Genomic DNA, 12,321 nt, shown 5'->3' on the forward strand with positions numbered 1-12,321 from the left:
ACACACGTTTGGCGCCGAAAATTCGGAGCGCTGCGCCCGGCGGCGCGGGGCGGGGTCGGCTCGGCAGCTCCGCCTCGTCCCGCCCGCCTGAGGGTCCCAGCAACTCCAGCCGCCGCTCCGGCCGTACCCGCAAAGTGCCCGCGCCGAGCGAGGATGGCCGCGGTTTCCTCGGGGACGGCATAGCAGCTAACCCCCGCCGGGCCCGGCGCTTCCTGCGCCGCCCTCATCCCCGCTCAGACCTGCCATGGCGCGGCCTGAGGCCGGTTATGAGGCGGCGGTGCGCCCCCGCCCCGCCTGCACCTACACCAGCTGCTACTGGTAAGGAGGACAGAGACGGGCGAACAGCTGCCCCCTCACAGCACCGTAAGGCGCCGCGACAGCCGGAGCCATCGGCAGGAATGGCGCAGCTGCGGGCTGATCACGCTCCTGGGCTTGTTTCTCGTCACGAGAAATTAAGTTGGAGGAAAACAATATAAATAATCGATGTTGTGTTTTTCAGCGAAGAAAATGTTTGGAAGCTTTGTGACTACATCAGGAGTCAGGATCGGCACCCTTTAGAAGAATTTTATGCTGTTTTCATATCCAATGATAGGAGGATGGTGAGTCAAGGGGATGTGATCAGAGTGAGCTATGGAAAGGCTCGGGCCTTCAGACTGCAGCCCAGTGTAGGTGAGACATGGTCCCAGCTATTTCGACTGCAGCCCAGTGTTGGGGAGGGAGCCTTCAGCCCAGCCTGTAGGTGAGATACAGTCCAAACCCGTCTGGTAGCTCAGTTTGGCTCAGAGGTGTGCGAACCACACCACGTGAGATCTTTAATTATGCACTGCATTCAGGACAGTGGAATGAGGCATGGTGTCCCTGTGAGTTATGGGTGTAATTCTGTCTGTAATCTGTCAATTCAGGAGAATAGTTACCTTTATAAAATCACAGAACCATTAATAACCATAAGGTTGGAGAAGATCTCTAAGACCATCAAGTCCAACTGTTAACCCAGCACCACTATGTTCACCACTAAACCATGTCCCCAAGACTTTTGAATGTTTCCAGAGATGGTGACTCCATCACTTCTGTGGACAGCTTTTTTATTGTGACCCAGAATAGTATCTCAAATTTCATGCTTCTGAGAGAGAAACTAGGTAAAATTTTCTTACTGCAGCACAGATGTAAGCTGAGGAAGTTATAGGTTACCAAAGATTAACCAATTTACCTGAAATTAATCTGAAAGATTTTATTCACTTCAGGTTCATTTATAACTTTCAGATTCCACTCTGGAAGCAGAAATCTGGACATGGAGATGAGCCTGTTGTCTGGGTAAGGCATCCATTGCTCTCAATAACTTTGAGTATGTGCCTCTGTAGTTGATAGCTGCAGGATCACTCGTGGACATGTAACAAACTGTTCCATCTGAACACAAAGAAACACTTTCTTCTCTGAGGGTGATGGAGTGCTGGTGCAGGTTGCTCAGAAGGGTTGTGGAATCTCCATCCTTGGAGATTTTTAGAAACTATCCAGATACAGTCCTGGGCAGTTGGCTGTAGGAGAGTCACCTTGAGCAACAGGCTGGACCAGATGACCTCTTGACGTCCCTTCCAATTTCACACATTGCACAGTTTTGTATTAATATTTATAATTCTTTTACAGCATATTTATAAACAGCCTAAATCTGTTTTGCACCATCCCTCGTAAATTAATAGCGAGACAGTCAGTAAAACCTACAAATGACAAGTCTTAATTATAGTAAGAATGCATAAAATTATTATCTGGGTACTGAGGCTGCCAGCCCTGTAGAATTGTAGGTAGATGACTGTACTTGTAAGAAATAAATGGATGGAAAGATTTATGTAGGCCTGCCAGATGACAGAAAAATATAATCATATATGTATTCAGGTGTCAGCAGTTAAATTGACCCATAAACAGGGCTTTGAAGTGTCATTTGATCAATTAATGTACTTCAGTAATTGATGATGCAGAACTCCTTGGTATCATTATAGAGTCCTTTGAGTTATCTGGCACAGAAAAAGCTATTTCTTGTGGGAATTTCTGTTTCTGAAATTTTGCAAAGTAAGCTGCAAACTTCTCAAGTTTTCTGATTTCTGAATCCCTTCCAAAATACTGGTATCTTTACAGCACAAAAAAAAAAAGGGTTGTTTTAAAAAGAGGTCCAAGTGTTACAGAGATGACCTAAAAGGGAATAGCAGAGACAGAAAGGCCATGGCAGAATGTGGATTTCTCATAAAAATTCATGTATTAAAAGGGCTATTAACTTTGACATTTCAGTGGATTGTAGGTTATGTAAAGCTTGTAAGATAATTTTTCTTACACTCTATAATAGGTTTTTCTAAATGCTGTTGAATGCAGTTATGTATGTATTTTAGTCTGGTGAAGTAGATTTTCCAAATCTTTTTCATTCAAATTTCTTTGTGTTTTTAATATTGAAAGTGTCAAAAGACAGTCCTCAACCCTTTTTGTGAGTGGGTTCAATGTAAATTTAAATAAATTGTTAAGGGCTACCTTCAATTTAATTTTGGAAAACAGCAGCATACATGCCTGAGGCCTAATGTCACTAACTGCAGCGTCCCCAAACCTCCACCTGTATTTCTTACAAGTTCAGAAGTAAAACTGCACTGCATAACCCAAATAGTTGCCTTGAAAAAGTGTAATATAGTACCCACAGATATTTTTTCCCAGCTTCAAGAGCTGCTACAGGAAATTGTCTTACTCCTGTGGCCCTCCTGATCTGAGCTGTTCGCTGGTTTTTCAGTGGTGTGCTGGTTTTTCAGGTGCTTCTGGCAGCTGAACACTCGACACTCAAATTCACAGACCGTGTTACTGCAACAGGTACAAAATCTCTTATTAGAAGAGATCACTAGGTAACTTTAATGTTAACCTATCATTTTATCTTGTGAGTTTATTTATGACTGGGTCTAATAAAAAAGTGCTTAACCAAACACCTTTTGTGGTTTGGTGTGGAATATGAGAGAGATTTTCTGTTTCCTTAGTAGTGTACACTTTGGATTGCTGTCTTGGTTTAAATCAAAGGAGGCTGCAAAGAAATGGGGAGAATAACAAGGTTTCTGGAGGAGCAGATGGGCAAGATAGACATTAGGAAATCTCTCTCCTGGTGCCAGAAATATTACAGGCTTAATATTCAAGGACAGCAAGCAGGCTTTAAAAAAAGGATCTGAACTTATGATTTTAGGAATCTCTTTTATTCCCCTCTCTTTGCCAGTTTCTCTTTAATTGCTGTTTAATTAATGGCAATTACCTTTCTTCCCAGGACTACCATGTTATTCTACTTCATGTTACCAGTGGGGAGCAGAACTTCATTTATGATCTTGACACAGTGTTGCCGTTTCCATGTCCTTTTGATGTGTACAGTGTGGAGGCCTTTAGGTTGGATGACAGCCTTCGTCCAGAGTTTCACAGGTGATGACATGAAATATAAAGACAATAAATGTTATTTCATTAAATCAAAGTTGAAGTCCTCTTTGTGTATGCATAGTGATGGAGGTTTCTTTACTCCAGTAAAATAAATGCACTGTGTTACTTTTCTAAAGCTCTTTACCGTAGTAATTCTTCTTTCCCACTGTAGCTTCATGTTAACAACTTGGCCCCACGTTGCTGGTTTGTGTATTTAATAACATTAGTGCTCCTTGATGAGAGGAAAGCTCTTATTCTGAGTGATTAGTGCAGTATTGTGAACATGCATCTTTTAATACAATTTTACATCTTATTTTTAAGAAAAATCAGAATGATTCGAGCAGATTTGTACTTGAAGACATTTGCTTCAGACAGATCTCATATGAAGGATGCAGATGGGAAATGGCAGAAACCTCCTCCTCCATACCCTTGCATTGAAACTGCAGGTGAGCTCCCAGAACTCTTTCTTTCTGCTTACAGTGCTGAATGAAGTAGTTCAGGTTGCACATGGGAAATAAATAACTTCTTTAACATTCATCCAGACAGCGTATTACTTCATATGGGAAAAAATAGGGCAATGAAGCATTTGGTACTCTCCTTTTTGGATACATAGTCTAACATGCCTTCTGGCGTTTACTGGTACATTAATTATTGATATTCATAAACTGAGCAGAGAGTGAGAGGTAAGTAATACTGGTCTGTTGTTACAGCAGGGAATTGAAGCAAACAGGCCAAATAACTTGCTAAGGGGTCACAAAGTTTTTCACACAGTGATTATACCACATTCTAGCACACAGATCCTATTCTGTCAAAGTAGTGTTGGCAGGAGGAAGTTTTCAGGCTCTGCTCAGTGTAGTGGGTTAGCCTGCATGAAATGTTTGAGGTGTCTCTACCAGGTGAATGGACTCTACAATGTTTCAAGTCACTGGCAAGTTGGCAAGCTTTTCCTTAAGCCTTAAGCCTCTTTTAAGTGATAGCCTAGCTAGTAGCCTCTGGGCCAGGCAGAGAGAGGTAAAGACTTGGCATCTACTCTGTAGAGCTGCTTAAGGCATTCTTATCACACAACACTTCAGCTTATTCTAATCATGTGTTTTGCAAGCTGAGTGAGCATTTGCCATGTGTGTGTTTGTTTGTTCTCTCATTTTCTTCCAAGGAAGGTCTGGTGACGTTTTGCTTTGAAAGAGTTTTCATGTTACTGCTCTGCATGTTTGGTTTTGTTGATTTTTAATAATGCAGTACTGCTATGTGTTTATGTTAGAGAAGGGAGGGTCAAAGAAACATGTTCTGTGTTTAGGTCCAAGTGATTTTAAGTTTCTGGGAAATTAATTCTTAGTCTTTGCTTTGGCTTCTAAGGAAGCTTGGTGTTTCACATGAGGATAGAAATGAATTATAAGAGTGAGTAGGAACACAGCTGTAGTCTTTGTTATGAGGCTTTAGGCATTTTCTAGATAATCCAGTTTATGAAGCACCTTGAATTCTAAATCTTGGTTATTATTTTCAGTAGAGTTTTGTGCAAAAGTATTGTAAGGATGGTAGGATTCCTGAATTACAGTGAGTGGTTCTCTGTTAGCTGGAGCCTTGCAGGTGCTGGGAACTTTTTTGTCTGTGGAAACCTTGTTGTTTTGATAACTGACAGGTAATGAAAGTGTGAGGAAAATAGATGAGGTCAGACCAGAAAAGCAAAAAATTCCATTCAAATCAAAAGAGTAAAAAACTTTACTTGTGGGTAGTAAGTTACATAATGACTCAGTTGCAGATGTGTACATGTATCTCTAGCTGGAGTAAATGACTCCATAGCTGCAAACCCTGTAACTCTCCCCATACCTGTCATGTCTGGCTGAGCTTTACTGCACTGATGAGCAGCAGCCACAGGCCTCAGCCAGCCTCCAGATTGTCTGTGTGATGCTGGAAGATAGAGAAGGATATGTAGCTCTTACTTCCTTTTATGCTTTCATTCTTTGCTTTATACCTTGCCACGTTGAATGAAACATCTATAGGTCATCCATCCAACATCTGCCCAAAACAGGGATTCATCAGGGCTCTATCCAGCAGTCTGGTCTTGAACACCTTCAGGGATGGTGATTCCGCCACCTTTCTGAACAGTGTTCTAATATTTGACCACTGTCATGGTAAAAAAAAAACCAAAAAACATCTAATCTGAATTTCCCATGTTCCAACTTGCCTTTTTCATTTCTTGTCCTGTTGCCAGGCTTCTCCAAGAAGACTGTGGCTCCATTGGCCTACCTCTGATCAGGCAGATGTAGGCAGCAGTAATGTCTCCTCTTCATCTTCTCTGTTTAGGGCTGAACAGACACAGTTCTCTGAGCCTCTCCTTGAATTAATGTTGTCCTGCACCAAACACCTTGATTTTCCTCTTCTGGGTTTACTTCAGTTTGTCCACAGTTTGGGGTTTTTTTTTGTGCTGAGGAGCTCCAAATGGATACATTTGCAGTATTGCAGCATTGTGCTGATGTGCTCTGGTCTCCTGGTCAGTGGGCTGAAAGAAACTTGTTACTCTGCACCCACTGAAGGTGAAAAGTCATTCACTAGAGAGCTTCAAGGTCTGAGAACAGGACTAGATTTTCGCAGATCTAGGACATCTAGTTCAAGCTGTCTTTCATTTAGTACCAGTTCCTCCAGCTTGACTTTTTGTCTTCCCTTTGTATTCACATGAGATACTTTATAATGTGTGCTTCAGTGAGCACAGTGCTGTGAGTCTGTGAGGAGTCTGGGTCCAACTGTAATGTCTCAGCACAGTTTTATCAAGCATAAAGCTGCCTTATTTTTAATTTGATGTAAAACTGGGTGGCAGACCTTTTGTTATCATAAAAGAGCCTGGGGTATTAATGTTCGTGTCCATGCCAAATTCCATTGCAGATAACTGTTTTCTCCCTGCCGTTTCACTTAGATAGAACATTCTGCATTCCATGTTGATTTGTGTTTGCATAAGATTAAATTACTTACATACTTCATGTTAGAGGTGACTGCAGTATAATGGCTAGTAGAACTGACCCCATATCATTACCAATTTTATTTGTGAGGCACATTTCTATCAGAGTGGGTTTGTTTTGTTGGGGTTTTTTTTGTTTGTTTTCATTTAGAGTAGCCAAATTCCTCAGCTTTTGAGAAGATGCAAGGTTTTTATATTCCTTCTTTTTCCTATATGTCTTTTTTGATGTTTGTGGCAGTTTGACCCAGCCTGGATGCCAGGCGCCCACCAGAGTTGCTCAAGTACTTTTTACCACAGCTATACAGAAGAGAGAAAATGCAATGAAAACTCATGAACCGAGATAAGGATGGGGAGAGATCATTCATTGATTACAGTCATGGGCAAAACAGACTCAGCTGAGGGAAATTAGCTGAATCTATTGCCAATCAAAATCAAAGCAGAATAATGAGGAGCAAAACAAATCCTAAAACACCTTTCCTCCACCCCTCTCTCTTTACCAGTCTTAGCTTTATTCCCAGTTCTCTACCTCCTCCCTCCCCACTCAGTGGGGAATGGGGGTTGCAGTCATCACAGGTTGTTTCTGCCACTGCTGCTCAGGGAGAGGAGTCCTTCCCTTGCTCCAGTATGGTGTTCCTCTCTTGCAGTTCTTCATGAACTTCTCCAATGTGAGTCCATCCCATGGGATGCAGATCTTCATGAACTGCTCCAGTGTGGTTCCCTTTCCACAGGGTGCAGTGCTTCAGGAACAGGCTGCTCCTGCATGGGTCCCCCATGGGGTCACAAGTCCTGCCACCAAACCTGCTCCGGCGTGACTCTTCTCTCCGTAGGTCTGCAGGTCCCTGCCAGCAGCCTGCTCCAGCATGGGCTTCCCATGGGGATCACAGCCTCCTTTCAGGCATCCAGCTGCTCCAGCCTGAGCCTCCTCCATGGGCTGCAGGGGCACAGCTGTCTCACCATGCTCTGGTGCCTTCAGCACCTCCTGCCCCTCGTTCTTCACTGACCTTGGTGTCTGCAGAGTTGTTCCTCCCACATATTCTTACTCCTCTCTGGCCACAATTACTTCTGTGCAATAGCTTTTTTTAATTTCTTAAAGGAAGAGGTACTACAGCAATCACTGATGGGCTCAGCCTTTGCCAGAGGTGGGTCCATCCCAGAGCTGGCTGGCACTGGCTCTGTTGGACAGGAGGAAGCTTCCCTCCCCGGCTACCAAAACATTTTAGAATTTAATTGTGAAATTTTGATCATGAACAAATTAAGCATTTTTCTTCTGCTGGTAACTCAAAGGGAATAAATCTTAAACAGTATTTGTCCTATTCACAGGGTTGCAAAATAAATCATCAAAAATAAGCTTACATGGAGTCATAAATTCCGGTCTATGCCTAAAAAAATTGAAGCTGGCACAAGGTGATTTTTTAAAAACATTTTTCTAAAAGGGAAACAACTCCAACCAATAAAACAACAACAAAAAAACCTCTCAGACTCCTCAGTATCTCCTCAGAACTCACATGCTAAGCATTAGCCTCTTGGAACTGGCTCTGCTCTAGCTGTTTTTTAGAGTTAGGCCTCTGTGTTTTTTTACTGGCATTGCTCTGGCCTCTGTTCTTCTCTGCTGCTATGGATGGCAGGAGAGGCTGGCCGACCTAACTGGCTACACAGTGCTTTCTCACCTTGCCCTGTCCTCAAAGCTGCTCTGCTGGAATAAACATATGTGAGCTGCAACACATTCCCCTGATCCCACCTGGTTTCCAGTTACCTCCTGTTGAAAGAAAACAGGGTATTTTGTTCAAATAATAAAAACTAAGAAAATGAGATTTGGTGAACAAATTCATTATTCTAGAGCTGGTGAACCCAACCTTGGGTTTTCTTTTAAATCTTCTTTCCACAAAGTAATGAGGGCTGATTCTGTTTAAGTGATGACTTGGGATGAGGTCAGCCCTCCTTACTGCAAGCCTGTGTAAAATACAGCTTGTACAGTGCATTTCAAAATCACTCCGAACAGATGGTCATATGGCTTATGTACAAGTGTTATTAGCAGCTCTAACACTGAAAAGCACTGCTTTGAATTCCACTTCTCCCAGGGTGTTTGGTGCACACTTGCTGGATTGATTTGCAAAAGCTTTATGTTCTTTTTATTATTAATAAAATACCTGGTAGTCAATAATGATGGGGTTTTACTCGGGTTGTTTTTTTTTTTTTTATTTTGAAGACTGTTTGTAGGACAGCTGAGAACTTCTGGAGACACTGTGTATCAAACATGTATGTAACAGGAAATGTGTTAGACAGAGGCCTGACAGATGTCTGCAGTTGCTTTTTGTATCTCCTCTCTTAAGCAGTGGCGGGATCCTAGTGAAAGTGAAAAGGCACTGATAAGGATACAAGTAGCTACTATGCACTTGGTGGGAGCTTTCTGCTGCTCTCATTTGAGAATAAAACTCCGGTCTTTCAAGTTAGGTCCTTAGTTCATAAGCTTTTGTGGAAGTAATGACTCAAGTCCAATAGCTGCAATAAAGACACAACTAAGAAGTATTTATATTCCCAGTGGCTTGTTGAAATTATGCCACTTCCTGTAATAGATAATTTGCAGTGGTGAGCTGTGTTTAGCATTGAAATCAAGCAGGATTGTTTGCACAGTCAGTTATATTTTAGCTGTGGAGACAGCAGCCCCCCATTTGAGAGTGGAAAGAGTTCTTCTGACTTATCTCCCTGCTCAGACAAGGGAGGATGGTCTGAAGAGAACTGTAAACACCTACACAAGTCTGAAGGGTCACAACTTTCTTTTAGGTGCCCCCAAGATTTTAGACATCAGCAGAACTGATCTTGGAGGCTTTGTTCCAGACTTCCTTGCTTCCAGCAGACCTTGGGCAGCTGTCATTACACCGAGTTAGTCCAAGGTCTGTGAGCCAAGCCGAGGCTTGGCTTAAACGCTGCTTTCTAACTACTGTTGGCTGAAGCCACAAGTGCCATGGCTAACAATCCTGAGATAGTTCATGGCCTTTTAGTTCATCCCTGCTTGGGGTAAAAGTGGCAGACTTGATTTAAACAAAAATAAAGTTATGCAGGAATCTCAGAATGAGACAGATAGGTCTCATTTGGGGGAGGGGGGGGTGTAATGAAGTGTTTGGTCGAAGAGGAAGTTGAGCTCTAAGCATGCACAAATGCAAGCTAGTATAACAGTCACAGTGCCTGAGGAGGACTGCAAGGGTAATGTAAATCTGATAAGAAAATAATTCTGCTGCTATTGGTCTTGTAAAAATGTTGTAGGATACATGCTCCTTGCTTTTATGGAGAGATCATCTTGGTTTGCCAGCTGTAGCACTGAGATGTATCTTGTAAATTCTGATGTTAGTCACTATTACCTGCTTCGGGAAAAGGACTTTGTGGTATTCTCATGCATTTTTGCCAAGCTGTTTCCTAATGCTGTAAGGTCTAACACGACATGCACAGCCTTCAGATAGAGCCCATGAGGAAAGAGCAGCATAGAGGGGCTGTTATTACATGAATAAAACGGGAGAGGTCTCACTATGTTTTTCCCTCTGGGTATCTCCTGTGCTGCTCCAGTGCCGCCTACCGACAGGTTCTTATGCCATCGCTTTTCATAGGAATGGACTTGTTTGCTTTGGTAAAACAATCTGCCACAATCCTTCTGAAGTTAGAGAGTATTTCATTTCCTATGGGCATTGTGGTAGCAACTTCCCAGTTGCAAACAGCAGCTGTGTTTGTAACTACTGGAACAATCTTCTTTGGACTGCTTTACCATTCACAGAACAGTTTTATAAATTGTTTTACTGTGCCCAATGCACATAAAGCAGGGATTTATTTAAACTTAAAGTATATGAAGAATTACATAAATTTTGAAAAAGCATCTGGGAGGAAAAGACAAGTTTGGAACTGGAAAACGGACTTAACAGTCTGCCAGCAAGCAAGAGCTGTTATCCACTACTAATTTGTTCTTGAGCTATAACAGCAAATTGCTGAGCTTGTGCTATTTTTAATTCCCACAGAGGCAGAAACTGTCCCTGCTCTGCCAGACTCACTTCAGCAGTAGGACCATGCTTGGATGAACATAAGGATTTTCCATATGTAGGGTTCAAACAGGTTAACAAGAAAAGATTAGGGGCCAGACCTCAGAAGGTCTGAGAGAAGGTGAAGGCTGGGATTAGGCAAATCACAAAGCTGTGCTGTAGTGTAGACATGGTGCAAACAGAGGCCTTCAGGGGCTGGATTATGCCTGGGACTCCTGGGTCTAGGGTTCTTGAATGTCATCTTCCATTCCTTGCTTACACTGTCCACAATTGTAAGCTTAGTTACACAAGCATTTTGCAGCTGAAGCAAATTCCATCCTTTGGATTTTATAATCTATTCATTACAGCCTCCTCTTGTTTGATTCTTAATCCTTCAATGCACACATGAATCATCCATGGTAAATACTTAATACAGTGGGAGAGCTGTTAACCATAAATCTGTAAAATAAACCTGTAACAGTGGCTTTACCACTCTGTTCCTTAAACTCATTCTCTGACAGTTTTCTTTTAATGGGCATTTAAAAAGATTATTTGTGCACATCATCAGTGAGAACCTAAAACAAGCCCACAGGTGTTTGTCATCAGAACTGAACCTCTGATCAGCATGGTTCTGAGTCAGCAAAGCTTGTACCAGGCCAGCTCTGGCAAAAGAATGTATAAGGCACTTTTACCCAAAACTGCACACCAGCACTTTTCCAGTGAGCTCTCTGGGATCCATGAGTAGGATAGAATGGTTTCTACTCCTCCTGCAGGGAACAGAGCAGATTAAAGTCCTGGGAAAGAGCAGTCATGGTTACTTACTTTTCTCTTGAAACTGTGGCAGTTAAACTTTTCCCCTGACTTCATTACGTCATTCAGGATTCATAAAAAATAAGTATTTTCCCCCAGCTTAGGCTTGTGCTCTTCTTCACCTGAGCATTGCTCTAGGCTGGGGGCTGGGTTAGGTCACACATCTCCTCCTCTCTGCATATTCTGGCCCTGCAGTGAACCCATGTTCAGTGAGGACAAAGGTCGGGGCTGGAGGGAAAACAAATACTGCAGTCTGGAGAATAACAAACTGCAGGTTTGTCAAAGGGGCTAATCACTTCTGAGACAATAAGCAACTTGCAATTCTGACTACTGCTGTGAGCCTGTCCCTATGTGGTCAGTGCAAAATTGACTCAATTGACTTTTGTTCAGAACTTAAATGGGTGAATAATATCTCCCCTGCTTTTGAGTCATCATATTTGTGTGAATGCAGGAAGACTGCACTGCACTTCCCTGTGTTGGTTATTTGCACTCCAGTTCTCTGACACTACTTGACCCTTCCAGGCTGCTGTTGTAGAGAAAAATCTTACCCACACATGCTAGTTTCTCATGATTTACTGGATGCTTACTGATCCTGTAATGTGATTATTGCCATGGGCAGAGAGGGGAATCGGGGCAAAAGAAATGTTTCAGAGACTGGAAATAGATGTTTCTGTACCACCATACAATTTGCAGAATCTTGCTGGAGTGAACTGATCTACTGAAGAGGGGTTTGGAATGTTTTCTTGAAACATGTATACCTATGCTACAGAACCTGCATCAGGAACTTAAATATTTCCCTTTTCTGGTCCTTTTTTAGATTCCAAAATGAACTTGGATGATTTCATCAGTATGAATCCTGAAGTGGGATGGGGCTCAGTGTTCTCCCTCTCAGACTTTGTGCATCGATTTGGCAGTCAGACCGATTACAGCTATTCCTTGGAAGGACAGTAAAGTGAACAAAGTTCTTCTGGTTCTGAGTGGATGTGTTTTGTTTTGCTGCTCTTACATTGTATTTATGGTTTACATTTCTGTACATGGAATAGGTGTTTGGAAAAATAGAACACCCAGTCAGAAATATCATGAACTGAATAAAAACCTTTATTTTAATTATGTATGAATGCACTTGGTTCTTAGTGTCAA

At 42.3% G+C, this 12,321-nt stretch overlaps 1 protein-coding gene across 11 annotated transcripts; it reads left to right on the plus strand.

Moving 5' to 3' along the window:
* The first annotated feature begins 31 nt into the window (after positions 1–31).
* Positions 32–12,288, plus strand: NTAQ1 (N-terminal glutamine amidase 1). Of its 11 annotated transcripts, none has more exons than XM_058831230.1 (7): positions 38–318; positions 500–599; positions 1,261–1,311; positions 3,278–3,426; positions 3,751–3,866; positions 9,152–9,261; positions 11,999–12,134. In XM_058831230.1, exons 1-6 carry the CDS (start codon positions 245–247, stop codon positions 9,253–9,255), a joined length of 594 nt encoding a protein of 197 aa, XP_058687213.1. In that variant the 5' UTR covers positions 38–244; the 3' UTR covers positions 9,256–9,261; positions 11,999–12,134. The 11 variants fall into 11 exon arrangements, with proteins under 11 accessions (XP_058687207.1, XP_058687213.1, XP_058687210.1 ...); XM_058831229.1 differs by having other exon boundaries at positions 58–318; positions 3,742–3,866; XM_058831224.1 differs by lacking the exons at positions 9,152–9,261; positions 11,999–12,134 and adding an exon at positions 7,198–9,141 and having other exon boundaries at positions 32–318.
* The last annotated feature ends 33 nt before the right edge of the window (positions 12,289–12,321 follow it).

The sequence above is a fragment of the Poecile atricapillus genome, chromosome 2, assembly GCF_030490865.1.
Source record: "Poecile atricapillus isolate bPoeAtr1 chromosome 2, bPoeAtr1.hap1, whole genome shotgun sequence".
Taxonomy (NCBI): Eukaryota; Metazoa; Chordata; class Aves; order Passeriformes; family Paridae; genus Poecile; species Poecile atricapillus.